Genomic DNA, 26,906 nt, shown 5'->3' with positions numbered 1-26,906 from the left:
TCAACCAGATATAGTAAAGTCATAACAGGCGATACTTAACAAAGGTGATTGGGGTCTTGCCTGCCAGCTGGACAGAATGTTTCATCACCCATTACCTTTTTTAAGGAAAGTTCGTTGAATCGAGGCACTTAGCAGGCCAGTGATGGGTCTTCACCAGGATCAAGGACCCTGAGATCGTTAGTCCTGCCTGTCAACCAATGAGACGTCTGTAGCTCAAACAAATGACAACAAAACTAGGGAGGTGGTTTCTACTGCTGCTACGACACTCAGCCGAGGCAGAGGATAATGGTGAGGGGTTTAGGGAGGTTGCAGCAAAGCAAACGGGTAGCTCTCAGCGGACCGACCCCCTTTCCTGTTGCCAACACCCTAGTTCAGAGCTCCCCCCACCCTCAGCAGAACTCCCTCCCACCTCTGGGTCAACGTCAGCATGGCAGGATCAGGTTGGTATTAATTGCCTATTTAAGGGCATAATTTAGCAGTGGGGCATGATGGTCATTTAGTGGTCTTCTTGTCACAGATTTAACTGGGGTGGAGTTGGTAAGGAGGCAGATTCCCCACTGACCACCCTCCCATCTGATTAAATGCCCTCCCCGCCAAATCTGCCACACAGGAGGGCATTAAATTCCATCCAACATTTTTATATGTTCAAACTTCTGTCTGGGAGATGCACTGGTTTACTGTTTTCTGTTTCTTTCTGTTATTTTTGTTCTAAATGGTAAAATGAATGTTTTTTCCAATAACACTATTTTCATTTAGTTAATTTATGTAACGGAGTTTTGATTAGAAGTATGAAAAGCTTCTAGAGCTTAAATTGAGTCTCCTATGGACCAAAATAGCAGTAGGAATTATGCTTCACCACAGATCATAAGTGCACCCTGACCCCTTGATAAGGAGGAACAAGGGAAGTCTTTTTACCTCACAACTGCTTCAGGTTCCTACTGCAACTCTTTGGACCTCATCCTTTGTGTTTTGGGGAATAATGATGCACCAGACTGAGGGTGGGTGCAAAAAGTAGGTTCTCCAGGGTTGAACCCCATTTATAACAAATTGTGGAATTATGCAGAACTGATTACTCATGATATTTTAACATTTAATTACATATAATCTACTAACCTTGTTATCATCCATTACTGTGTTGAGCGACTCTATCCACATAGGGTCAATATCTCCATCTAACACAATCCACTTTGGACCTCCATGAGCAATACTGGAAAGTTCCCTCATAGTAGTTGAAAACAAGCCTATTTATTTGAGATCAAATAAACATTTATCATTGTACACTTATTTGTGGTTAAAAATCAGTTCCATGGAGATAGAAACACAAGAAGCCTCTTTAAGATTAACAAATCTTAAAGTACCATCACAAGACATAATCAGCAAAAATTTACAACAACTTGTATACTAGTTCCTTCCTCACTTATTACCTTAACATAAAACAACACATTTTACTTGTGCCTGGTTTGACCTCAGCTGAACCTGCCGACACTAGGTTCAGCTGTTATAAGACACTTGGGTGAATGGCACATAGTGCAACTGTCTAGGAATCACTACTCATTCAGACTAGGGGAGAGTGGTTGCACAGGCTTTTGAAAAAAAATATTCTCCTGGTGTCCTGGCCAACTTTTTTCAAACATCATCATCAAAAGTTTATTACCTGGCCACATCTCATTACTGTTCATGGGGCACTGACGTATGCAAAACTATTAGAATTGCTTACTTTATAGCAGCGACTACACTTTAATAATACCTAGTTCACTGTAAGGTGCCTTGGGATATCCTCAGGTAATAAAAGGTGATGTCTAATAATTTTTTTCTTCCATTAGCTCTCCTGTGTAGATATTCTTCAAGCTGGTGGTCAGCAGGGACATGATGAGTGATTGGTGCTGTGATATAATGGGAGGGCAGTTGCATCGGGGCCTGAGAGTTCTTCCTCAGACACATCTAAAAGAAGGAAAGATAAAGGAATGGTTGTCTGAAATTCGGAGTTTACCTCCAGCTCACAGTAGGAATGATGTGAAGGTTTCACGGCTAAGTTTGCTGACAACTAATGTGGTAATATGGTATGCAATAGAATGAAAAGCAGAAGATTTTATGGTCACAGAACAGCACATAATAAACCTTAACATCTGATGGACTGGCATTTGAGCTCGACTGCCACTGCACTCAAAAGTACTTACCTCAGTGACAGGAAACAAAAGATTAAAAATGGATGGTTGTTTTACGAATGGAGGTGTGACACAGAGCCCAGTCTTGGGCCCTTGCTGTTTGTTATACATATTAATGGTTTGGACTAAAATCTGGGAGGCATGATTAAAAAATTTGCAGATGACATAAAAACTGGCCATGTAGTTGACAGAATGATGTCAAGGGTTTGATTGAGTGCCCAGAAAGTGTCAAATGGATTTCGATCTGGAAAAGTGTGAGGTAATGCACTTGGAGAGAGTAAACAAAACAAGGGAATACACAGTCACTGGCAAGATATTGAGATTGGGTAAACTGGGGTTGTTCTCCCTGGAATGACAGAGAATGAGAGGAGACCTAATAGAGGTGTATAAAATTATGAAGGGCATAGATAGGGTGAACAGTGGTCAGATTGTTTGACAATCCTTTGTATATCAGCATCGATGCGATGTCATCAGCATTTTCATCTTCAACAGAGCCAAATGGGCACTATGCAATTCTTCAAACAATAACTCTCTTCCTGATATGGTGAATTTCACAGTAACTTCATTGCAATGTTAATGTAAGCTTTACTTGTGGCTAATAAATAAATTTTACTTTAATGACCACTCTCACTCTGCAAAGAATGATACAATCCTCACAACTTGGCTCATGCTTCCTGAGTTGATGACACTTCATTTCCTCTGAAGCACTCTCATTGCCCTGTTAAATGTTTAATCTTCAATGGCAGTGCGTCTCTATTAGTCCACCACTTAATCTGTTGCATTGTTAGAGGTAAAGAATCCAGAAAGTTTTAAAGCCATTACAATCACTTGCGGGACTAGAAGGGGTGGTGTGCTTTTGAATAATGGAAGATGACTTAAGGTATATTTGTAAGCTGGCAAGAACAGTGCCCATTGCTGTACTCTAGCAAAAGCAGTTGGTGAAATGCCTTGTCCTCCTTGAAAAGCCCTAAAAATGCTTATAGTCAGTAATGATCGTAAAATGTTCCGTAGAACATAGAACCCAACAGTGCAGAAAGAGGCACTTCGGCCCATCGAGTCTACACCGAACACAATTCCACCCAGGCCCTACCCTCATACCCCTACATATTATACTCACTAATCCCTCTAACCTACACATCCCTGGACACTAAGGGGCAATTTCTTAGTACGGCCAATCAACCTAACCCACACATCTTTTGACTGTGGGAGGAAACCAGAGCACCTGGAGGAAACCCACACAGACACCAGGAGAATGTGCAAACTCCACACATACAGTGACCCGAGCCGGGAATCAAACCCAGGACCCTGGAGCTGTGAAACAGCAGTGCTAACCACTGTGCTACCATGCCGCCCCTGTAAATATATTAATAAAACTTCTTGCTGCCAATGATAACCGCAAGGTCTTCTTTATCTATTTGGGAGTATCCTTTTACCGCATCTGATAGGATTCTTGATACATATCCGATAGGTCTCTCAGACCTGTCATCCATTGTGGGGAATAACACAGCCCTAATTCCATATGGTGATGCATCACATGTAAATATTACCTTTTTAGAGGAGTCGAAATGTGCGAATAGGTATACTGACTGAAATGCCTGCTTAACTTGGTTAACAGTCTCTTTTTGTGATGTTTTCCAACACCATCTCTGGCACTTCTTGAACACTATGTGCGACGGTAGTAGTAAAAGTGATAGATTTGGGAGGAACTGTCCATAATAATAGTTGACAATCCCAAGAAAGGATCTGAGTTCTGAGGTATTCCTAGGGGCCAGTGCCTCTTTAATTGCTTTCACTTTGTCCTCCACTGATGTAATTTCTGGGTATCAGCCCAATAACCAAGGTAAACTATTTCAGCTGTTGGAAGGTGCAATCTTCTCTTTTTAGGTACATTTCTGGAATCTCTGCAAAACATTGTCCAGATTTGCCAAATGTTCCTCCTCAGTGGACCCTGTTATTAGGATATCATCCAAATAAACTACAACACTGGACAAACCCTACAGCAAACTCTCCATAGTTCACTGATAGATGGCACAATCTGATGAAACTCCAAACAGTAGACTTTTACATTGATACAGGCCTTCATGTGTATTTTTTTTCATTCATTTGTGGGACATGGGCATCACTGGCTGACCAGCATTTATTACCCATCCCTAGTTGCCCTTGAAGGGCAGTTGAGAGTCAACCACATTGCTGTGGCTCCGGAGTCACATGTAGGCCAAACTAGTGTTATTGGACAACAAATTTTATGAAATTGGGCACACAAAATGGAAGCAAACTAAAGCTATCCTCAGAGCCCTCCACTAAAATCACAAAGTAACAGACACTGATCAGTAGGCAAGAGCATGCTTTTAGAATGCAAATGAGGGCTAGCGCATAAGGGAAATTGGACAGGATGGCACCTACAGGAACTAAATTAAAGAACACATCCCCACCCCATCAAAATCAGCACTTCTAAACAACCCACGGAGACACCTAAAATTGACACAGTTAAGGAAACGTCCCTGACCCCTCAAGATCAATAACACACATGGTTCAACCCCAGAGATTCCAGACCATTGATAACCAACCAGACAAAAATGATTAACACACACTTAAAACAATTGCTCCAACATTTGAAAACATCGAAACAGGATGACTGAAGTCAAATACTGTAAATAAAGGCTTAGCATTTGAAACGCAAAGTTCAGCTACAACTGTAGCCCCTTGTGGGGGAGTCTTCAGACCACTTTCGGGACAGTCCGATTGTATGTCCTGATTGTGCTTCTCCGTCGATGTAAAGAAAATAAAGCTGTGCTGTTATTGAACTTCACCATGAGTCCGTAGTGGTTGTTTCGCCCACTCGTGCTAACACTAGGTATGGATGGCAGATCTCCTTCCCAGCCAGATAGGTTTTTCTGACAATAAACAATGGCTTCATGGTCATGAGTAGATTCTTAATTCAGGTTTTTAAAAAATTGAATTCACATTCACTATCTGCCATGCGGGATTCGAACCTCGGTCCCCAGAACATTAGTTGAGGTTCTGGATTAATAGTCTAGCGAAAATAATAGTCTAGCGGCCCATCACCTCCCCCTTTTATGGCATTTGTATTTATGGGTGACATAAGTCTAGATGTGCTGCTTAGTTCTAACTGTTGATAAGCATGTTCATGACCAATCTTATATATAACAGACTCCCAGTCAACTTCATGTACAGATCTGCTATTTTTGGAATAAGATACCTATTTAGTTTCACAGCAACGTTTATCTGCTAATAGTCCTCGCAGACACAGATGGTCTTATCTGGATTAAGTATTGGCACAATACTGCTGCCCACTCTGCAAACTGTACAGGCCTGATGACGGCAAACTCTTCTAGTCATTTTAGCCCATCTTTTCTTTTCTACAAATGCGTAAAGCACAGGCTTTTGATACAAAATCTTGGTGTGGCTTCCAAGTCTACATGGAACCCAGCTTGCAATTCTTTAATCTTTCCAAGTTCATCTTGGTACTTCCTAATCTTGTGCATGTGACTTATTTTATTTTAAAGATCTCCAATCGGTTCGAGTTAACCTCCTGGATTTAATCACGCTCCATTAAGCAGGGTCCTCGGCCAGACAACACCACCAGCTGCAGCCGTGCCAACTGTTGTCTGTAACACACAGGGTGTTGAAGTTGTTTCTATTAACTCCTTTGGTATATGTAGCTGGTTTTGCTGCAGTGTTCATCAACTTCATGGGTTGAACTCCTTTTAGATACTGGTAGGTCCACTCACTCACAACAGGAGCTGACGACCCCGTGCCGACCTCCATCTTAGGGACCAGCTGTTCACAATCAACACTACCTTGGGCTACTTTGCCCACTTCCACATTGTTTAGTAACGTAACATTTTGCTCTTCTGCTGGACAATCCTCCATATGATGCACAGGGCTGGATTATTTACTCTGCTTGTATTGTGCTGACCCTACTTGTTTTCACACTTGTGGTCAGATGACCTTTTCTCCCACACCCGAAGCACACTGCTTCTCAAAATGTACACACTTCACAGGAGTGGATTCCCTGACATAAGAACGACTCTATGTTACTCTTTGGATGCTTAAATCTTTGGTATTTAGCGATTCTTCCCGCTCCTGCATTCAACTCATTGCTTGAGCTTGATCACTGCACTCTGGTGCCACTCTACTACCAGACTGATTCCTGGGATGGTGGAACTGATACATGAGGACAGGTTGAGTCAGTTAGGGAATTGATTTCACTAAAGTTCTTAAGAACTGTGGGGAATTGCATAGAAACATAAAATTCTAACAGGATTAAACAGTGTAGAAGCAGGAAGGATGGTCCTGATGGTGCGGGTGTCCAGAAGCAGAGGTCATTGTCTAAGGATACAAGGTAAACTTTTAGGACTGGGGGAAATTTTTTTTTCACCCCAGTCCTAAAAGTTTATCCTATATCCTTAGACAACGATCCCTGATTCTGGACACCTGTACCACTGGGGACATCCTTCCTGCATCAACACTGTTTAATTAAAATCTTTTTTCACCCAGGGAGTGGTGGGGCTGCTGAATTCACTATCACTGAAAGCAGTACTGGTAGATTGGTGGGTGTAGCCGGTAATATCGTGAGAGAGCTGAGAAATCTGTTTTGCGCCCGATTTCTCACCTTGCGATCTTCCCAGCACTGTATAACTGAAAATGGTCTGAGGCATTCAAGTCAGGTGACCCTGACCTATACAAGACAGCCAAATATGATCTAAGAAAATCCATCAAAGATGCCAAAAGACCAAGCTAGAGTCCCAGGCTAGCCACACAGACTCCTGCCGACAGTCTGCAAGAAGTAATAAACTACAAGCTGAAGGCATGTAAAATCGCCGGCTCCAACGCATCCCTCCCTGATGAGTTCAATGCATTTTATGCCCATTTTGAGCAAGAGATCTGCGAAAACATGCTGTTCATCCTGGAAGCCCTGGATGAACCTGTATCTGGGGTCATCATTGCAGATGTCAAAGCAACTTTCTCGAAGGTCAATCCACAGAAAGTGACTGGCCTGGATGGGGTACCTGGACGAGCACTCAAATCCTGTGTGGATCTGCATGCGGGGCTTTTTGCAAGTCATCTTCAACCTCTCTTTACAACAATCTGAGGTCCCTATCTGATTTAAGAAGATGACCATCATCCCAGTACCTACCAAGCAGCGTGCCTCATCCGATGGTTCTGACATCCATCATTATGAAGTGCTTCAAAAGGCTAGACATGGTACAAATAAATTCCAGCCTACCAGGCTACCTGAATCCAGTACAGTTTGCCTACCACTGAAACAGGTCCACAGCAGACACCATCTCCCTGGCCCTGTACTCAACCCTGGAACACCTAGATAACAAAGGTACTGATGTCAGACTCCTATTTATTGACTACAGCTCAACCTTCAACATCAATATTCCCACGAAACTCATCTTCGAACTCCATGGCCTGGGCCTCAAATCCTCCCTCTGCCACTTCCTAATTCACAGATCACAATCAGTGAAGATAGACAACAACACCTCACCCATGTTCATTCTCAACAGCAGTGCCCCATACACCTATGACTATGTAGCCAAATTCCCCTCCAATTAAATTTTCAAGTTTGCTGACAACACCACTGTAGTGGGACAGATCTCAAACAATGACGAGACAGAATACAGGAATGAGATGGGGAATCTGGTGAACTGGTGCGATGACAATAATCTCTTCCTTAATGTTGTCAAAACAAAGAAGATTGTCATCCACTTCAGGAAGCATAGAGGAGAACATGCCCCTGTCTACATCAATGGGGACAAAGTAGAAAGGGTTGAAAGCTTCAAGTTTTTAGATGTTCAGATCACCAACAATCTGTCCTGGTCCCCCCAATGCCAGCACTATAGTTAAGTAAGCCCACCAATGAGTCTACCTTCTCAGAAGACTGAGATGGAGAACTGGTGTGGCAACAATAATCTCTCCCTCAACGTTAATAAAACAAAGGAGACTGTCATTGACTTCAGGAAGCATAAAGAACAACATGTCCCTGTCTACATCACCGGGGATGAAGTAGACAGGGTTGACAGCTTCAAGTTCTTAACTGTCTAGATCACCAACAACCTGTCCTGCCCCCCACCCCCCCCCCCCGACCCCCCATGCTGACACTATAGTTAAGTAAGCCCACAAACACCTCTACTTTCTTAGAAGACTAAGGAAATTTGGCATGTCAGCTATGACTCACACCAAATTTTACAGATGCACCATATAAAGCATTCTTTCTGGTTGCATCATAGCTTGGTATGGCTCCTGCTCTGCCCAAGAGCACAAGAAACTACAAAAGATCATAAATGTAGCCCAATCCATCACAAAAACCAGCCTCCAAACCATTGACTCTGTCTACACTTCCCGGTGCCTCAGCGAAGCAGCCAGCATAATTAAGGATCTCATGCACCCCGGACATTCTCTGTTATACCTTCTTCCATCAGGAAAGAGTACCAAAGTCTGAGGTCACTTATCAACTGACTCAAGAACAGCTTCTTCCCTGCTGCCGTCAGACTTTTGAATGGGCCTATCTTGCATTAAGTTGATCTATCTCTACATCCTAGGTGTACATCAAAGTTCTAATGCTCTGCAATCTGCTTTAGCTTTGCTACAAAGGCTGCAATGGTCTCTCCCAGGGGTCATTCCTGTTGAGTTAAGCTTTTAGCTTGAAGGTATTACTGAGGCTTTAGAATAGTCATGCCCCTTTGCTAACGCAGCAAGCGCTGCAAATATCTTTTGTGTTGGGAGAATCCGGGGACTTGAAACTTTGGATCAAGTTGCACATCTGGGTCCCACATGCAATAATCAAAATAACATTTTATTATCCTCCCCGTCTATTCCATTATCTCTAAAAACAAAAATTGTACCCAGTTCTCAGTAGTCATGACTTCTAGCTTCCCAAAGAGAAGCATGCCTGCTCCCCATTTTCAGGCTTGGATTTATCCGATTCACTTTCAGTTTTGCAGTGGTGTTTTATTCATATTCCTCGCTCCAAATAGAGTCACTCTGGTTTACCTCGTTGTCAATGTGGTGAATGCAAGGATTGGCGACCACAAGTTAGTATAATGAACTATAATGATTTATTTACAAGCTGATAAATAGTCAGTGTACTTTCATGTTAATTGTTTCCTGCTCTAGGATGCGCTCTTGCTGCAGAAGCCCGCGCTCTGTACCAAGATCTCTACACTCTGCACTGAAATCCCCATTGACCTCATGACCCTCCTGATCTACACCCCTTAAAGGGGCCAGCTACTACAGTTAGAATTTAGGCACAGCAAGTGACTAGGAAGGCAAATGGAATATTGTTGTTTATTACATATATAACGGTAGGAATATTTTGCTACAGTTGTATAGGCTTGATGAACTACATCTAGAATACCGTACACAGTTTTGGTCTCCTTGTGTAAGAAAGGACATAAATACATTAGAAGCAGTTCAGAGGGTTTACTCAGCTGATTCCAGAGATGAGAGGGTTATCCTATGAGGTAAGAGTGGACAGGTTGGGTCTGCATCTACTGTTTAGAAGAACTAAGAGGCAATATTATTAAACCACACTAGATTCTGAGGGGACTTGCCAAGATGGATGCTGAAAGGATGATTTCCCTTGTGGAAGAGTCTAGAAGAAGACACTAGAACTGTCAGACTCCTATTCAAACTACAGCTCAGCCTTCAACACCATTATTCCTATGAGACTCATCTCCAAACTTCGTGGTCTGGGGCTCCGTTCCTCCTTCTGCAACTGGACCCTAGACTTCCTAAGCCACAGACCGCAGTCAGTGAGGATAGGCAACAACATCTCCTCCACAATTATTCTCAACACCGCTGCCGCACAAGACTGTGTCCTCAGCCCCTTACTATACTCCTTACTTACTTATATACCTTTGACTGTGCAGTCAAATTCCCCTTCAACTCGATTTTCAAGTTTGCTGATGACACCGTTGTGGGTCAGATCACAAACAACGATGAGACATCGTACAGGAAAGAGATAGAGAATCAAGTGAACTGGTCTGATGGCCATAATCTCTCCCTCAATGTCAACAAAACGAAAGAAATAGTCGTCGACTTCAGCAAGCATGGTGGAAGGTGTGCCCCAGTCTTTATTTTTTTATTCATTTGTGGGACATGGGTGCTGTTGACTGGTTAGCATTTATTGCCCATCCCTAGTTGCCCTTGAGAAGGTACTGGTGAGCTGCCTTCTTGAATCACTGCAGTCCATGTTCTGTGGGTTGACCCATAATGCCGTTAGGGAGGAAATTCCAGGATTTTGACCCAGTGACTGTGAAGGAACAGCAATATATTTCCAAGTCAGGATGGTGAGTGGTTTGGAAGGAAACTTGCAGGTGGTGGTGTTCCCATTTATCTGCTGCCCTTGTCCTTCTATACGGAATTGGTCGTGGGTTTGAAAGGTGTTGTCTAAGGATCTTTGGTGAATTGCTGCAATGCATCTTGTAGACAGTACACACTGCTGCTACTGAGTGTTGGTGGTGGAGGGATTGAATGCTTGTAGATGTGGTGCCAATTAAGCAGGCTGTTTTGTCCTGTATGGTGTCAAGCTTCTTGAGTATTGTTGGAGCTGCACCCATCCAGGCAAGTGGGGAGTATTCCAAGACATTCCTGACTTCTGCCTTGTAGATGGTGGATAGGTTTTGAGGAGCCAGGGGTGAGTTACTCACCGCAGTATTCCTAGCCTCTGACCCGCTCTTTTCACCACTGTGTTTATATGGTGAGTCCAGTTGAGCTTCTGGTCAATGGTTACCCCAAGGATGTTGACAGTGGGGGATTCGGTGATGGTTACACCATTGAATGTCAAGGGGTGGTGGTTTGAGTGTCTCCTATTGGTGATGGTCATTGTCTGGCATTTGCGTGGCGCAAATGTTATTTGTCGCTTGTCAGCCCAAGCCTGATATTGTCCAGATCTTGTTGCATTTGAAGATGGGCTTCTTCAGTGTCTGAGGAGTCGCAAATGGTGCTGAATATTGTGCAATCATCAGTGAACATCCCCACTTCTAACCATACAATGGAGGCAAGATCATTGATGAAGCAGCTGAAGATCGTCCAACCTAGGACACTACCCTGAGGGTCTTCTGCAGAGATGTCCTGAAGCTGAGATGACTGACCCTGTACAAGCACAACCATCTCCCTATGTGCCAGGTATGACTCCAAACAATGGAGAGTTTGCCCCCGATACCCATTGATTCCAGTTCTGCTAGAGCTCCTTGATGCCACATTCGGTCGAATGTGGCCTTGATGTCAATGGCTGTGACTCACCTCATCTCTGGAATTCAGCTCTTTTGTCCATGTTTGAACAAAGGCTGTAATGAGATCAGGAGCTGAGTGACCCTGGCGAAACCCAAACTGGGTATCACTGAGCAGGTTATTGCTGAGCAGGTGCTGCTTGATAGCACTGTTGATGACCACTTTCATCACTTTAGTAATGTTCGAGAGTAGGCTGATTGGGTGGTAATTGGGCAGGTTGGATTATTCCTGCTTTTTGAGTATAGGACATATTTGGGCAATTTTCCACATTGTTGGGTTGATGCCAGTGTTGTAACTGTACTGGAAGAGCTTGGCTAGGAGAGCAGCAAGTTCTGAAGCAGAAGTCTTCAGTACTATTGTCAGAACGTTATCAGGGCCCATTGCCTTTTCAGTATCCAGTGCCTCCAACTGTTTCTTGTTATCACATGGAGTGAATCAAATTGGCTGGAGATTGACATCTGAGATGCTGGGGACTACCAGGGGAGGCCAAGATGGATCATTCACTCAGTACTTCTGGCTGAAGATTGCTGCGAATACTTCAGCCTTATCTTTTGCACAGATGTGCTGGGCTCCTCCATCATTGAGATGGGGATATTTGTGGAGCCTCCTCCTCCAGTGAGTTGTTTAATTGTCCACCACCATTTTCGACTGGATGTGGAAGGACTGCAGAGCATAGATCTGATCCATTGGTTGTAGGATCACTTAGCTCTGTCTATCACTTGCTATTTAGTATGCAAGTATTCCTTGTTTGGTAGTTTCACTTCATTTTTAGGTAGGCCTGGTGCTGCTCCTGGCATATCCTCCTGCACTGTCCTCTGAACCAGAGTTGATCCCTTGACTTGATGGTAATGGTTGAGTTGGGGATATGCCAGGCCATGAGGTTGCAGATTGTGCTGGAGTACAATTCCACTGCTGTTGATGGCCCACAGCGCCTCATGGATGCCCAATTGAGTTGCTAGATCGGTACAAAGTCCGTTCCATTTAGCACGGTGATAGCGCCACACAACACAATGGAGGTTATTCTCAATGTGAAGGTGGGACTTTGTCTCCAAAGGACTGTGCAGTGGTCATTCTTGCCAATACTATCATGGACAGATGCATCTGCAGCTGGCAGATTGGTGAGGATAAGATTAAGTATGTTATTTCCGCTTGTTGGTTCCTTCACCACCTGCTGCAGATCCAGTCTAGCAGTTATATCCTTTAGGACCTAACCAGCTCGAACGGTAGTGCTGCTGCCGAGCCACTCTTGGTGATGGACATTGAAAACCCCCATCTAGAGTACATTTTGCACTTTTGCCACCCTTAGCCAAGTGTTGTTAACATGGAGAAATACTGATTCATCAGCTGAAGGAGGACAGTACATGGTGAGCAGTAAAAGATTTCCTTGCTCATGTTGAACCTGAAGCCATGTGACTTCATGGGGTCCGGAGTCCATGTTAAGGACTCCCAGGGCAACTACCCCCCAACTGTATATTATTGTGCCACCACCTCTGCTGCGTCTGTCTTGCCGATGGAACAGAACATATCCAGGGATGATAATGGTGGTATATGGGGTGTTATCTGTAAGGTATGATTCTGTGAGAATGACTATGTCAGGCTGTTGATTGGCTCGTCTGTGAGACAGCTCTCCCAGTTTTGGCTCTAGCCCCTAGACGTTAGTAAGAAGGACTTTGCAGGATTTGTTTTGCCATTGTCTATTCTGGTGCCTAGGTTGATGCCAGGTGGTCCGTCCAGTTTCATTTCTTTGTTGAAACTTTGTAGTGATTATTACAACTGAGTAGCTTGCTAGGCCATTTCAGAGGGCAGTTGAGAGCCAACCACACTGCTGTGGCTCTGGAGTCACATGCAGGCCAGATCAGGTAAGGACAGCAGATTTCCTTCCCTAAAGGACATTAGTGAACCAGATGGATTTTTTTTTACAATAATTGACAATGGTTTCACGGTCATCAACGGACTGTTAATTCCAGGTTTTTTTATTGAATTCAAATTCTATCATCTGCCCTGGCAGGATTCGAATCCAGATCCCTACAACATTATCTGGGTTTCTGGATTAATAATCAAGTGATAATACCACTAGGCCATTGCCTCCCCCTTCTTTTATCAATGGGGAAAAGTAGAAATGATTGAGAGCTTCAAGTTTTTAGCTGTCCAGATCACCAACAAACTGTCCTCACCCCTCCATGCAGATGCAATAGTTAAGAAAGCCCACCAATGCCTCTACTTTCCTAGGAGACTAAGGAAATTTGGCATGTCACTACAACCCTCATCAACTTTTATAGATGCACCATAGAAAGCATTCTTTCTGATTGTATTACAGCTCCTGCTCAGTCCAAGACTGGAATAAAGTACTAAAGGTCGTGAATGAAACTCAGTCCATCACTCAAACCAGCCTCCCATCCACTGACACTGTCTACCCTGCCTGCTGCCTCGGCAAAGCATCCAGGATAATCAAAGCCCTCATGCAACACTGACAATACTCTCTTCCACCTTCTTCTGTCAGGAAAAAGATGCAAAAATCTGAGATCACGAACCAACCAACTCAAGAACAGTTTCTTCCCTGCTGCTGTCAGACTTTTGAATGGACCTATCTTGCACTAAGCTGGTCTTTCTCTACACCCTAGCTATGACTGTAACACTACATTCTGCACTCTCTCCTTTCCTTCCCTGTCTACGGAATGCTTTGTGTGTATAGCACGCAAGAAACAATACTTTTCACTGTATATTAATACGTGACAATAATAAATCAAATCAAATTTTGACCTGTTACATCTGATCTGAATCTATTTCATTTAGCATTGTACCACAATTGATGGTTCTATGGCCATGCTGCTACAGAACTTCTCTGATGTCATGAATTTATCCTTGAAAAAAGAATTCAAAAGAATGAGAATTTTCTTTTGTTTTCACAGCCTGTAGTAAAAAACATGTGGCAACATAAAATTCACACAGGCTGTAAACTGCGCAACAAGCACCTACATAACTAATTTTTGAGGATTAAATTAGTGGGGTGTCACTTAAGGAAGAATTTGGGTTAAAACTGCTTACGTGAAGGCTACATGCTACCTACTGGATCTAGGTAAAAAGACCTAAGGTACTTTCATATTCTTTGAGGCAAGGTGTTTAATATTCTTTGAGGCAAAGTCATGACAAGTTACAGATTTGCCTCATTTAGTATTTTCTCAGAAATTTTTATTAACTTCTCTTACTTTGCCTAACCTGAAAAACATTTGAACTAATTCATACATTATTTGGCCATGTATGGAACTATAAAATTGGTGGTCACTACTTTGTCTACCTCCTGACAGTTCTCATTCTCACAGGGCACCAGTGGCACAATTGCAAACAGATCTACCTGATTCCTCTCACAATACTTCAGTGTCAACTAAGAATCTGGTGGCTGTCTGTTATGTTGCCAGATCTTCTTTACTGTCTGAAGTTTATTTTCTTGGCCAAATATGATGACTGCCCTTTTTCTGAAACCTGAGGCTCATCCAAACAATTATAATGCAAGATCAATGTTCGTTACATCAGATGGTGTGAATCATTCTTTGTATAACAAATGTGGCCATGTCACTGGCCCCATGTCACAAGGAAAACAAAAATATGTAGTTAAGATTTTCAAAACTAATAGAGGTTTTTGTAAACAACATGTATATCCACCAGCCCATGAGTTCAAAACCAGAAATCATAAATTAAACATTATCACAAGAAAACAGCAAGTTTAGAAAAATTGATTTTGCATAGAGGATTATTATATCATAGAACACCCAGGCACTGGCGACAGTAGAATTCAATTTTGCTTTTAAAAGGGACGGGAATAAATAACTGAAAAATATACATTTACCAGATTATTAGAAAAGGTCAAAGGGTTCAGAATAAATGGGAACTTCTTTCAGTGAACCAGCATTGGTGCAATGGCCAAATTGTTTTTTACTGTGCAGTAAATATGTATATTTCTAGCCTACATACCTTTTGTGCTTGTTAAAAATTTTTAATTTTTTCTTATGGAAATAAAAATCATAAATAAAAATCCTGAAAAGCAGAATAATGCAATTTGCAGAAAATGCATATGAAGCCAAATGTCTGCATTACATCCCACCATCATCACAGTAACTGCAATAACTTAATAAGCAATTGACTATTTCTCTCAGTGCAACTAGGGATGGGTAATAAATGTCTTGCCAGTGTCACTAATTTCCAAAAGACAAATAAAAAGAATGTCATTTTGAGGCAAAATCCTAAATAATGTACGGATCATCTGGTGTTCACTTTAGTTGAAAAAAAATATTCACTGCTCCAATCCCTCCCCTTATTATGTTTCCCAATCTTAGTAATTATACTAGTGCAGGAATAGGAGAGCTCAGATAAAGTACATTAATGGATTTGTATCAGATATCATGGTCCTTCTCTCAGAAAAGCAGCTACAACTAGGCATTACAAAAATAAACTTATACATAAGGCAACAGCTATGTATGTCCCATAAATGTGAACTGCAGACTAGTGAAAATGATTTTAATGGCTGATTTCTAAGCAATTTATGTTATGTAGAACTTCCTAAAGATTACACAAGTCAGGTATCATAACTTAGAAACCATCAGCTACATCTTAAAACATATAACCACATGTTTGTGCACAGCTAACAGTTGGCAAAAGTGGCTTCTGAGTCTGAAGTCCTTCAACTTTGTCTTTTAATTGATTTGATTGCTTTGTATCAACAGCTTCCAAACTCAGTGAAGAAAAGCAGATTTATCGCACAAAACACTGCAAGGCTAGCATTAAAAAAAACTGGTGATTGGCATGTATTGTAACTGAAAACCAAACATATTGAACCAATGTATTATGTTTACTTTGCAAGTAAGACTAGTAATAGCTATGTTTAGCCAGCACAAAATTAGAGCTGGGGATGAAGCTGCCATGGCTTACAAAATTATACAGCTAGCTAGGACCTATCCTCTTTCTAATATTCTTATATATTTCCAATGTTTGTACAGAGAATTTCAAGAAAAGGAATGGACTTTCAATCTTGCAATTGCAATTAATATTTATATTTATTTAAGTTTGTCAATTATGCAAATAATTGCTAGCACAGTAAGTAATGTAGACAGAGCATGTAATTACAAAGAGATCTTGATAAATTAAATGAGTGGACAAAACTGTGGCAGATGGGTTTTAATACAAATGTTAGATCATTCATATTAGACAAAAAAATGTTAGGTTCGCGTAATTTAAAGCTAGGAATAGTGAAAGTACAAAGAGATTTACGGGTCAATGCACGCAGATCACTTGACTGTTGCAGACCAGGTACAAAAATGAATTTTAAAAAAAATCCTTTAAAACTAGAGGGCTAGAAATAGGAAAGATTAAATTTTGCAACAGATTTACAAACCCTGGTTAGACCACATCTAAAGTACTGCATACAAATTGGAGCACCAGAGAAAAGAGGTCTTAAAAGTAGTGCATATTCACCCAAATGTTACCAAGGCTCAGTGTTATTTTATGAGGAGAGATGACATAAATCAGGATTATATTCTATGATTCACTGGAACTGATGAGGTTATGAGTGATTTGATTAAGACTTTTAGGATTTCAAAAGAAATTGACAGGATGATAGGTGGTGGGTGGGTGGAATCGGCTGCCAGCGGTGGTGGCGGATTCAATAGCGTCTTTTAAGAGACTTCTGGATGAGTACATGGGACTTAGTAGGATTGAGGGTTATAGGTAAGCCTAGTAGGTAGAGATGTTCGGCACAACTTGTGGGCCGAAGGGCCTGTTTGTGCTGTAGTTTTTCTATGTTCTATGATGAGAAAGTTTTAGATGGAGGAGTCGTCTAGGTCAAAGGAATATAACTTAAAATCAGAGCTACTTCATTCAGAACTTAGGAAAGGGTGGAAGAAGTGTGAACTCCCTTCCACAAAAAGCATAGATGTTAGCTCAATTAATAATTTTAACTCAGAGACTATTGCAGTAATACTCTGTAATTCACAGCAGGGAAAATCCTGACATGTGTTTTCCTGAATTTCCTACTTTCTGTGACTGAGAAAGCTCTCCCAGTGACAGTATAGTTTCAGACCTTCCAGAGGAACCTCTGACATGATCTTTGTTGCCAGACAAATCCAAGAAAAATGTCAAGAATAACACCAGGGTCTTTTCATTGCATTCATCAATCCTACGAAAGTATTTGACTCAGCAGGCTCTAAGAATTGTGGTCCAAAGATTTGGATGTCCAAGAAACTTCATCCCAATCCTACAACTGATTGATGTTGATAAAAATACAACTGCCTTGAATGGGAGGTCTGAAATAGATTCAAATTCAAGATTCAATTTCAAAGCTGTATGATAACCTCGATACTATTTTCAATCTACTCAATGGTGCTATACCTTCTGGTATATGTATTAAGTAACACCTAGATGGAAAACTCTTTAATCTAAAGTCATCCCCATGTCAAACTAAATTGATCCACTATTGACATATATGACCTAGTTTGGGGATGACTAGTGATATTGCCCATTCTGCATCAGATTTGTAAGCTACTTACAATCTCTTTAATTCTACATTCAAGAGACTCAGCCTATCCTTGAATGTTGCCAAAATGAAACTCATGTCATCCACATCTAGTCAGCAAAACATTCCACCTCCCATTTATCTTGGAGGAATATATTGAGAACTTCCATAGTTGGCAGCCACCGCTCTCAAAAGGCCATCTTTGACAAGAGATCTAACATCAGTTCAGCTATAACAGTCCAGCCTCTTACAAAATACAAGTGTTTGGCAACAAAGACCTCAGCAAGTTAACAAAAAAGCAGTTGTCATCACCACACTCTTGTATTGCAGTGAGACCTGGACCATGCATCAGTGACACCTAAGTGTCTCCGCTGCACTTTTGGATTCAAGGGAAAGACACCGAACAAACTTTGGTGTCCTTCTTGAAGTCAGCTCCAGAAGCATTCAGGCAAAACTGCTGCAAAATTAACTATGATCAACACTGTATCTGAATGGCCGAAAAATGTCTCCCTCACCAGGTCCTATTTTCTCAACTCTCTATTGGACAATGTTCCAGGAGAAGACAAATAAAATGCTTCCAAGGCACTCTGAAGCTCTCCTTGAAACACAGCAGCATTCACATTAATGACTAGGATGAGCTCACTACCAATTATTCAAAATGACAACTTGTCCTTCAAGTTGCATCACACTTTGAATCCAAATGCCTTAATGATGATACAGAGAAGTGGCAGATAAAAAAAGAAAAAGGAACAAATCCTGGTCACTGGATTCCACTATCTTGTGGGACATACTGCATCATGTGCTCAAAAATCTGCAGGTCAAAGATCAGCCAGTTCAATCACAGGAAGGCCCATGATATGACCACATGACCCTGAATAGACATCCTCAAATTGAAAGGCAGCTGACAAAATAGATTCCAAATTACTGTCACCATGAACTTAAGTATATCATTCAGGCTCAGCACTTAACAATAAAATAATCAATATCTGATAAAAAAAGGTCTCAAATTAAATTTTCTTCCAGCTTTCCTCTCCAGCATTATTTTGTGAGTGGAATCCATCTGGTCTCGTCAGCACCTTATTCAATCAACTGCAAACTCTATTGTTTTGATAGATGCGCAATAAAGACTAGGATATAGACTTGAGAAGCTGAAATATTTTTACCCATTGAATAACTACGTAAATGGAAGTAATGTTCATCCAGTGATAATTTAGGAAAGAAAATCACCAGTACATATATTATATCCAAAAGTTTTATTTTACTATTTGATTTTACTTACCATCCTTCCATTCACGTGTAGCAGGATGCAAAAATCCAAAAAGTTCATCTGTGGTTACGGCCTTGGGGTTTATGTCACACCACATTGGCTTTAACTTCATATTGGCATAAGTCCTGTGAAGAGTTCTTAATATCTGTAGACATTAGACAAATTCAGTCATTTGTATGCTTGTAGGTACAGAATACATTCCTATAGATCCTTGGGTGTTGACTTCACCAATTCATAGAATATCTACAAAACAGAAAGAGGCTACTTGGCTGGTCATGTCTGCACCAACTCTCCAAAAGAGCAATTTACCAGGTATCATTCCCCCAACTTCTCCTTTTCATAGAGGTGTACAGAAAAAGGTACCTTGGCCTATCGCATCCATGGTGGTCAAAGACAAACCACCTATTTTAACTCCATTTTCCAGCACTTGGCCCTTGGATGCAATGGCATTGCAAAGACGAATCTCTGCCTCCACCAGGCAATATAGGCAATGAGTTCCAGACTCCTTTCATTCTTAGGTTGAAAATGATTTTCAACACAAAACACTCCAAACCTCCTGACCTAATCTTATATCTATGCCCCAGTCACTGATTCCTCCACCAATGGGAGAAATGTCTTTATGTCTACTCTATCCATGCTCATCATACTTTTATGCATCTCAATCAAACCACCCTCAGTCTCCTCTCTTCCAAGGATCAACCCAGCCAATCAACCTCCTCTCATAACTAATCTGCAGAAAAATAGGTGCGGAAGTAGTCCATTTGGCCCTTCAAGCCTGCACCGCCATTTAAATGATCGTGGTAGATCATGCACTTTCAGTATCCCACTCCCGCTTTCTCTCCATACCCCTTGATCAGTTTAGCTACAAGGGCCACATCCAGCTTCTTCTTGAACATACCTAATGAACTGGCCCCAACAACTTTCTGCAGTGAGAATTCTACAGGTTTACAACTCTCTGATTGATTAAATTCTTCCTCATCTCAGTCCTGACTGTCTTACCCCTTATTCTCAGACTGTGACCCTTGCCCAACATCGGGAACATTCTTCTTGCAACTAGCTGTCCAGTCCCATCAGGATGTTATGTTTCTATGAGGTCCCCTCTCATTCTTCTAGATTCCAATGAGTGCAAGGCCAGTTGATCCAGTCTCTCTTCATATGACAGTCCTGCCATTCCAGGATTCAGTCTGGTAAACCTTCACTGGATCTGTCAATGGCAGAAATGTCCTTTCTCAGACTAGGAGACCAAAACTGCAAACAATACTCACAATATGGCCTCACCATTGCCCTATATAACCGCAGCAAGATATGTTTTACTCCTTTACTCAAATCCTCTTGCTATGAAGGTCAGCATGCCATTAGCTTTCCTCACCATCTGCTGTACGTGAATGCCAGCCTTCAGCAACTGTTCCACATGACACCCAGGTTACGTTGCACTTCCTCTTTTCCTAAACTGCCACTATTCAGATAATCTTCCTTCTTGTTTTTGCCACCAAAGTGGATAACTTCACATTTATCCACATTATATTGCATTTGTCAAGTATTTGCCCACTTAGCCAGCCTGTCCAAGTCACCTTGCAGCCTCTTACCATCCTCCTCACAGCACATTCCGCCACTCAGCTTAGTGTCGCCTGCAAATTGGAGATATTGCATTCAATTCCTTTGTTCAAATCATTAATGTATATTGTAAGCAGCTGGGATCTTAGCACTAAACCCTGCAGAACCTTACTAGTCTGTCACTCTCAAAAGGGCCCCATTTATTCCCACTCTCTCCTTCCTGTCCACCAACCAATTCTCTATCTACGTCAAAACATTACCCCCAACCATGAGCTTTACTTTTGCTAACGAATCTCGTGTGAGTCCTTGTCAAAAGCCTTTTGAAAGTCCAGATACATCACATCCACTGGTTCACGCTTGTCCATTCTACTGAAGCAAAACTTTCCAGCCCAGACAACATCCTCATAAATCTCCACTGCATCCTTTTCAATGCTATCACACCCTGTGTAATGTGGATTCCAGAACTGCACATAATATTTTAGCTGTGGTCTCACCGATGTTTTATACAGTTCCAGCATAAGGTCCCTGCTCTTAAACTCTATGCCTCAGCTAATAAAGGAAATACCATGTACCATATATCTTCTTAGCCACTTTATCCACCGGTCCTGCTACATTAAGGGCTCTATACATGCACACCAGGGTCCTTCTGATCCTTGGTGCTTCCTAGGATCCTGCTGTTCATCATATATTCCCTTGCCTTTTTGTCCTGTCCAAGAGCATCACCTCAGTTATTCGGATTTAGTTCCGTTTGCCACTGATCAGTCCTTCTCACCAGTCCGTCTATATCCTCCTGTAATCTAAGACTATCTTCCTCACTATTTATTATCCAACAATTCTCGTATCATCTGTGAACTTACTGATCAGCCCTCCTACATTTAAGTCTGCATCATTTATATAAATCACAAACAGTAACGGTCCCTGCAGGACCTCATTGGACAGAGTCTCCCAGTCAAAAAAAAACTCTAAACCATTACCCTCTACTGCCTGCCATTCAGCCAATTCTGGATACAATTTGCCAAATTTCCTTGGATTTGATTTATTATTGTCACATGTATTAATATATAGTGAAAAGTATTATTTCTTGCGCACTATACAGACAAAGCATACTGTTCATAGGAAAGGAAACGAGAGAGTGCAGAATGTAGTGTGAGTCAGCTAGGGTGTAGAGAAAGATCGATTTAATGTAACTTAGGTCCGTTCAAAAATCTGAAGGCAGCAGGGAAGAAGCTGCTCTTAATTCGGTTGGTACATGACTTCAGACTTTTGTATCTTTTTCCTGATGGAAGAAGGTGGAAGAGAGAATGTCTGGGGTGTGTGGGATATTTGCCGAGGCAGCGGGAAGTGTAGACAGAGTCAATAGAAGGGCGGCTGGTTTGCGTGATGGACTGGGCTACATTCGCAACCTTTTGTAGTTCCTTGCAGTCTTGGACAGAGCAGGAGCCATACTAAACTATGTTACAATCAGAAAGAATGATTTCTATGATGCATCTGTAAAGGTTGATAAGAGTCATAGCTGATATGCCAAATTTCCTTAGTCTTCTGAGAAAATAGAGGCATTGGTGGCTTTCTTAACTATAGTGTCGGGATGGGGGGACCAGGACAGGTTGTTGGTGATCTGGACACCTAAAAACTTGAAGCTCTCGACTCTTTCTACTTTGTCGCCGTTGATGCAGACAGCGGAATGTTCTCCTCTATGCTGCCTGAAGTCGATGACAATCTCCTTCGTTTTGTTGACATTGTGGGAGAGATTATTGTTGCCGCACCAGTTCACCAGATTCTTTATCTCATTCCTGTATTCCGTCTCATCATTATTTGAGATCTGTCCCACTACAACGGTGTCGTCAGCAAACTTGAACGAAGAACGAAAAACAAAGAACAACCCAGCATGGGAAACAGGCCCTTCAGCCCAACGAGCCCGCGCCGCCATTTCAACAAAGCATTTTCCTACACCTACCCTGCCCCGTGTGTATGTGAATGGTACCCCTAATGTAGCCAGATTCAGGGGAGAATAGTGTAGGGTCAATTTGGTACACCAATCAGCCTAACAGCACATCTTTGGCGTGTGGGAGGAAACGGGAGCACCCGGAGGAAACCCACGCAACCACAGGGAGAATGCGCAAACTCCCACAGACACAGGCCCAAATCCATGTATCTGCATAGCTAGCAGTGATAGTCACTGAGCTGTTGTGGTGCCCGTCTGCTGGTCCAGGATTAAGCACACACAACGACATGAAGTACTAGGCCACTCTCAAAACCTCCAAGAGCAGCCCACGCATGACCCACCGTGTGCATGCCCCTCGTTTGACAACAAGGTGGACCGACACCTGTGGATTAAAAGAGACAAAACATTAACATGTAATATTACATTTCCAGTGTCGTCCCGAGGCTCTGACCCTTTTTAATACCGTCTTCTATAACCCTCCATCCCTGTTTCACTCATGTGCCTACCTAAATAAACCTTAAACAAGTCCAACGTGCCTGCCTCCACCACCTTACTTGGTGGCGCATTCCTTACCCCCACGACCCTCTGCGTGAAAAACCTTCCTCTAGTATCCAAATTATACTTCTCCCCCCTCACCCTTAGATTGTGACCTCTCGTAATAGTTGTCCCCAATCTAGGGAAAAGCCTGCCACTGTTGACTCTATCTATTCCCTTCATTATTTTATACACCCCTATCAGATCCCCCCTTAATCTCCGTCTTTCTAAGGAGAAGAGCCCCAGTTTTTCCAATCTTTCCTCGCAACTCAGTCCTTCCATACCAGGCAGCATCCTGGTAAACCTCCTCTGCACTCTCTCCAGGGTCTCCACGTCCTTCCGGTAGTAAGGTGACCAGAACTGGATGCAGTACTCCAAATGTGGTCTAACCAACGTTCTGTACAACTGAAGCATTAGATGACAGCTCTAATACTCTATACCCCTTACTATAAAGGCTAGCATTCCATAAGCTTTCTTCACAACCTTCTCTACCTGTGTTGACACCTTCAGAGACTTGTGCACTTGCACTCCCAGGTCCTTCTGTATTTCTATACTCTTAATCAGTCTACCTTTTATCCTGTAACTCCTCCCTGCATTATTCCTTCCAAAATGCATCACCTCGCATTTGTCAGGATTAAATTCCATCTGCCGTCCATCTGCCCAGTATACCAACCTATCTATATCTTGCTGTGTCACCTGACAATCCGCCTCAATATCCGCCAAACCTGCCATCTTGGTGTCATCTGCAAACTTGCTGATCACACCACGTACGCCCTCTTCCAAGTCGTTTATATATATTACAAAAAGAGGTCCCAGTACTGAGCCCTGCGGTACACCACTGGTGACTGACCTCCAGCCAGAAAAGGACCCTTCCACTACTACTCTCTGTCTCCTGTTGCCCAGACAGTTTTCAATCCATCTAGCTACCTGTCCTCGTATCCCATGTGCCTTAACTTTTTCTACCAGCCTACCGTGAGGGACTTTGTCAAACGCCTTACTGAAATCCATATAGATGACATCAACAGCTCGTCCACCGTCAACCGTTTTTGTCACCTCCTCAAAAACTTCTACCAGATTCATAAGGCAAGACCTCCCCTGAACAAAGCCATGTTGCGTATCCCTAATCAGATCGCAACACTCCAAATGCTTATACATCCTATCCCTAAGAATTTTTTCCAATAATTTTCCTGCCACCGATGTCAAACTCACTCGTCTATAATTACCAGGGTTACCCCTACTGCCCTTTTTAAACAGCGGTACCACATTAGCTACCCTCCAGTCCTCTGGGACCTCACCTGTGTCCAAAGAAGAGACAAAGATTTGCGTCAGAGGCCCAGCAATTTCATCTTTCACCTCCCTAAGCAGCCTGGGATAAATACCATCAGGCCCTGGAGCTTTATCCATTTTTATGCTACCTAAAAACCCTAGCACTTCCTCCCTCGTAATGGATATTTCCTTCAAATGATCTACAGCTCCCTCCAAGATATTACACAACACCAAACCCCTCTCCTTTGTGAATACCGATGCAAAGTATTCATTCAGGATCTCCCCCATTCCCTCAGACTCGATGCAGAGCTCCCCTCCTTTGTCCCTAAGAGGACCAATTTTCCCTCTAACCACTCTCTTGTTCCTAATATAAGAGTAAAATGCCTTTGGATTTTCCTTAATCCTATCAGCCAAAGCCATTTCATGCCCTCTTTTTGCCCTTCTAACTCCCCTTTTAAGCTCCCTCCTAATCTCTCTATATTCCTCCAGTGCACTCTCCATTCCCAGTTGTTTCGACCTAACATATGCCTCTCTCTTCTTCCTGACCAAGTCTTCAATACCCCCTGTAATCCACGGCTCTCTAATCCTGCCTTTCCCATCCTTCCTCTTTGCCGGCACATGCCTTTCCTGCAACATTATCAGTTTGCCCTTGAAAGCCTCCCACTTACCAACCATGGACTTGCCCGCTAACAACCCCTCCCAATCAGTGTCCTTCAGCTCCCTCCTAATCCGGCTATAGCTCACTTTCCCCCAGTTCAGCACCCTCCCCTTCGGACAGCACTCATCCCTTTCCATTTTTATCCTAAAGTAGACAGACTTGTGGTCACTGTTAGCCACATGTTCACCTACCGCAACCTCAACCACCTGCCCCGGCTCATTACCCAACACTAAATCCAGTATAGCCTCCTCCCTAGTCGGGCTAGTTACGTACTGCTCCAAAGACCCTTCCAACACACATTTTACAAACTCCTCCCCATCCGTACCTCCAGCTCTAGGCACCTTCCAATCCACTCCAGGAAGATTAAAGTCACCCACTACAACCACCTTATTCTTTCTGCACCTATCTAAAATGCCTCTGCAAATACCTTCCTCCACTGACCTTGGGCTGTTCGGTGGCCTACAGTGTACCCCTAGCATCGTAATCTCTCCCTTTTTATTCCTCAACTCCACCCACAGCGACTCGATCCCTAACTCCTCCATATTATCCTCCCTCTGCACTGCTGTGATGTGCTCCTTTACTAACAACGCCACCCCACCACCTCTCTTCAACTGTCCTCTGTCACACCTAAAACACTTATACCCAGGAACATTCAGCTGCCAGTCCTGCCCTTCCTTTAACCACGTCTCCGTCACTGCCACCACATCTAAATTCCTCACGAACATCAAGGCCCTAAGCTCATCCGTTTTACCCGTCACACTCCTCGCATTGAAACAGACGCAGTCCAACCCTCCAGGCCCACTCGGAACCTCCTTCCCCCTGATAATTTTCCTTTCACCCAAACCTATCTTATCACCCAACTCACTCCCGACCCCAGTGTCTAACGAGCTATCAGTCTCATCCACACCCCTTCCCTATTAGTTTAAACCCTGCCTAAACACTCCAGCTAACCTCCCTAAGACATTTGTCCCCCTCCCATTCAAATTTTCCCCAACCCTCCTGTACAGGTGACCTTCTCTCACAAATACTTCCCAGTGATCTACAAAAGTAAAGCCCTCTACCTTGCACCAATCCCTAAGCCATGCATTCAGCTGCATGATCTCATTATTCCTAGCCCTGCTGGTACTAGGCAGCAGCCCAGAGAATGCCACCCTGGAGGTCCTGCTCTTCAGTTTGGACCCCAACTCCCTAAATTGCCTGCGTACATCTGCCCTACTCTGCCTTCCTACGTCCCTCTCTCCTATGTGTATTATTGAAAATTGAATTGGAGGGGAATTTGGCCACACAGTCATGGGTGTATAAGAGTTTAGTGGAGGCTGAGAACACAGCCTTGTGGGGCATCGGTGTTGAGGATGATCATGGAGGAGATGTTGTTGCCTAATCTTACTGATTGCAGTCCGTGAGTTTGGAAGTTCAGGATCCAGTTGAATCCAGAGGAAGGAGCTGAGGCCCAGGTCACAGAGTTTGGAGATGAGTTTCATGGGAATAATGGTGTTGAAGGCTGAGCTGAAGTCAATATATAGGAGTCTGACATAGATGGCTTTGTTATCTGGATGTTCTAGGATTGAGCGCAGGGCCAGGGAGATGGTGTCTGCTGTGGACCTGTTGTGATGGTAAGCAAACTGTAGTGGATCCACATGGTCCGGGAGGCTGGAACTGATTCGTGCCATGACTAGCTTTTCGAAGCACTTCATAATGATGGATGTCAGAGCCAGATCCCATGGGCTCTTCTTTATCAAAAGCCTTGCTTAAGT

General features: G+C 42.8%; 1 protein-coding gene across 1 annotated transcript in view; it reads right to left on the bottom strand.

Moving 5' to 3' along the window:
- Nucleotides 1-26,906, bottom strand: part of dnah9l (dynein, axonemal, heavy polypeptide 9 like) — a 443,144-nt gene that overhangs the window by 243,574 nt on the left and 172,664 nt on the right. Inside the window, exons 39-40 of the mRNA XM_080198977.1 lie at nucleotides 19,211-19,343; nucleotides 1,114-1,241 (exon numbers count right to left, since the gene is read on the bottom strand). Of these exons, the coding sequence (XP_080055103.1) occupies nucleotides 1,114-1,241; nucleotides 19,211-19,343 (261 nt within the window). The remainder of the gene's footprint in view (nucleotides 1-1,113; nucleotides 1,242-19,210; nucleotides 19,344-26,906) is intronic.

The sequence above is a fragment of the Carcharhinus amblyrhynchos genome, chromosome 11, assembly GCF_965287045.1.
Source record: "Carcharhinus amblyrhynchos chromosome 11, sCarAmb.v2.hapA, whole genome shotgun sequence".
NCBI lineage: Eukaryota > Metazoa > Chordata > Chondrichthyes > Carcharhiniformes > Carcharhinidae > Carcharhinus > Carcharhinus amblyrhynchos.
The sequence above is the reverse complement of the archived record's forward strand: the minus strand, read 5'-3'. Positions and strand labels throughout refer to the sequence as shown.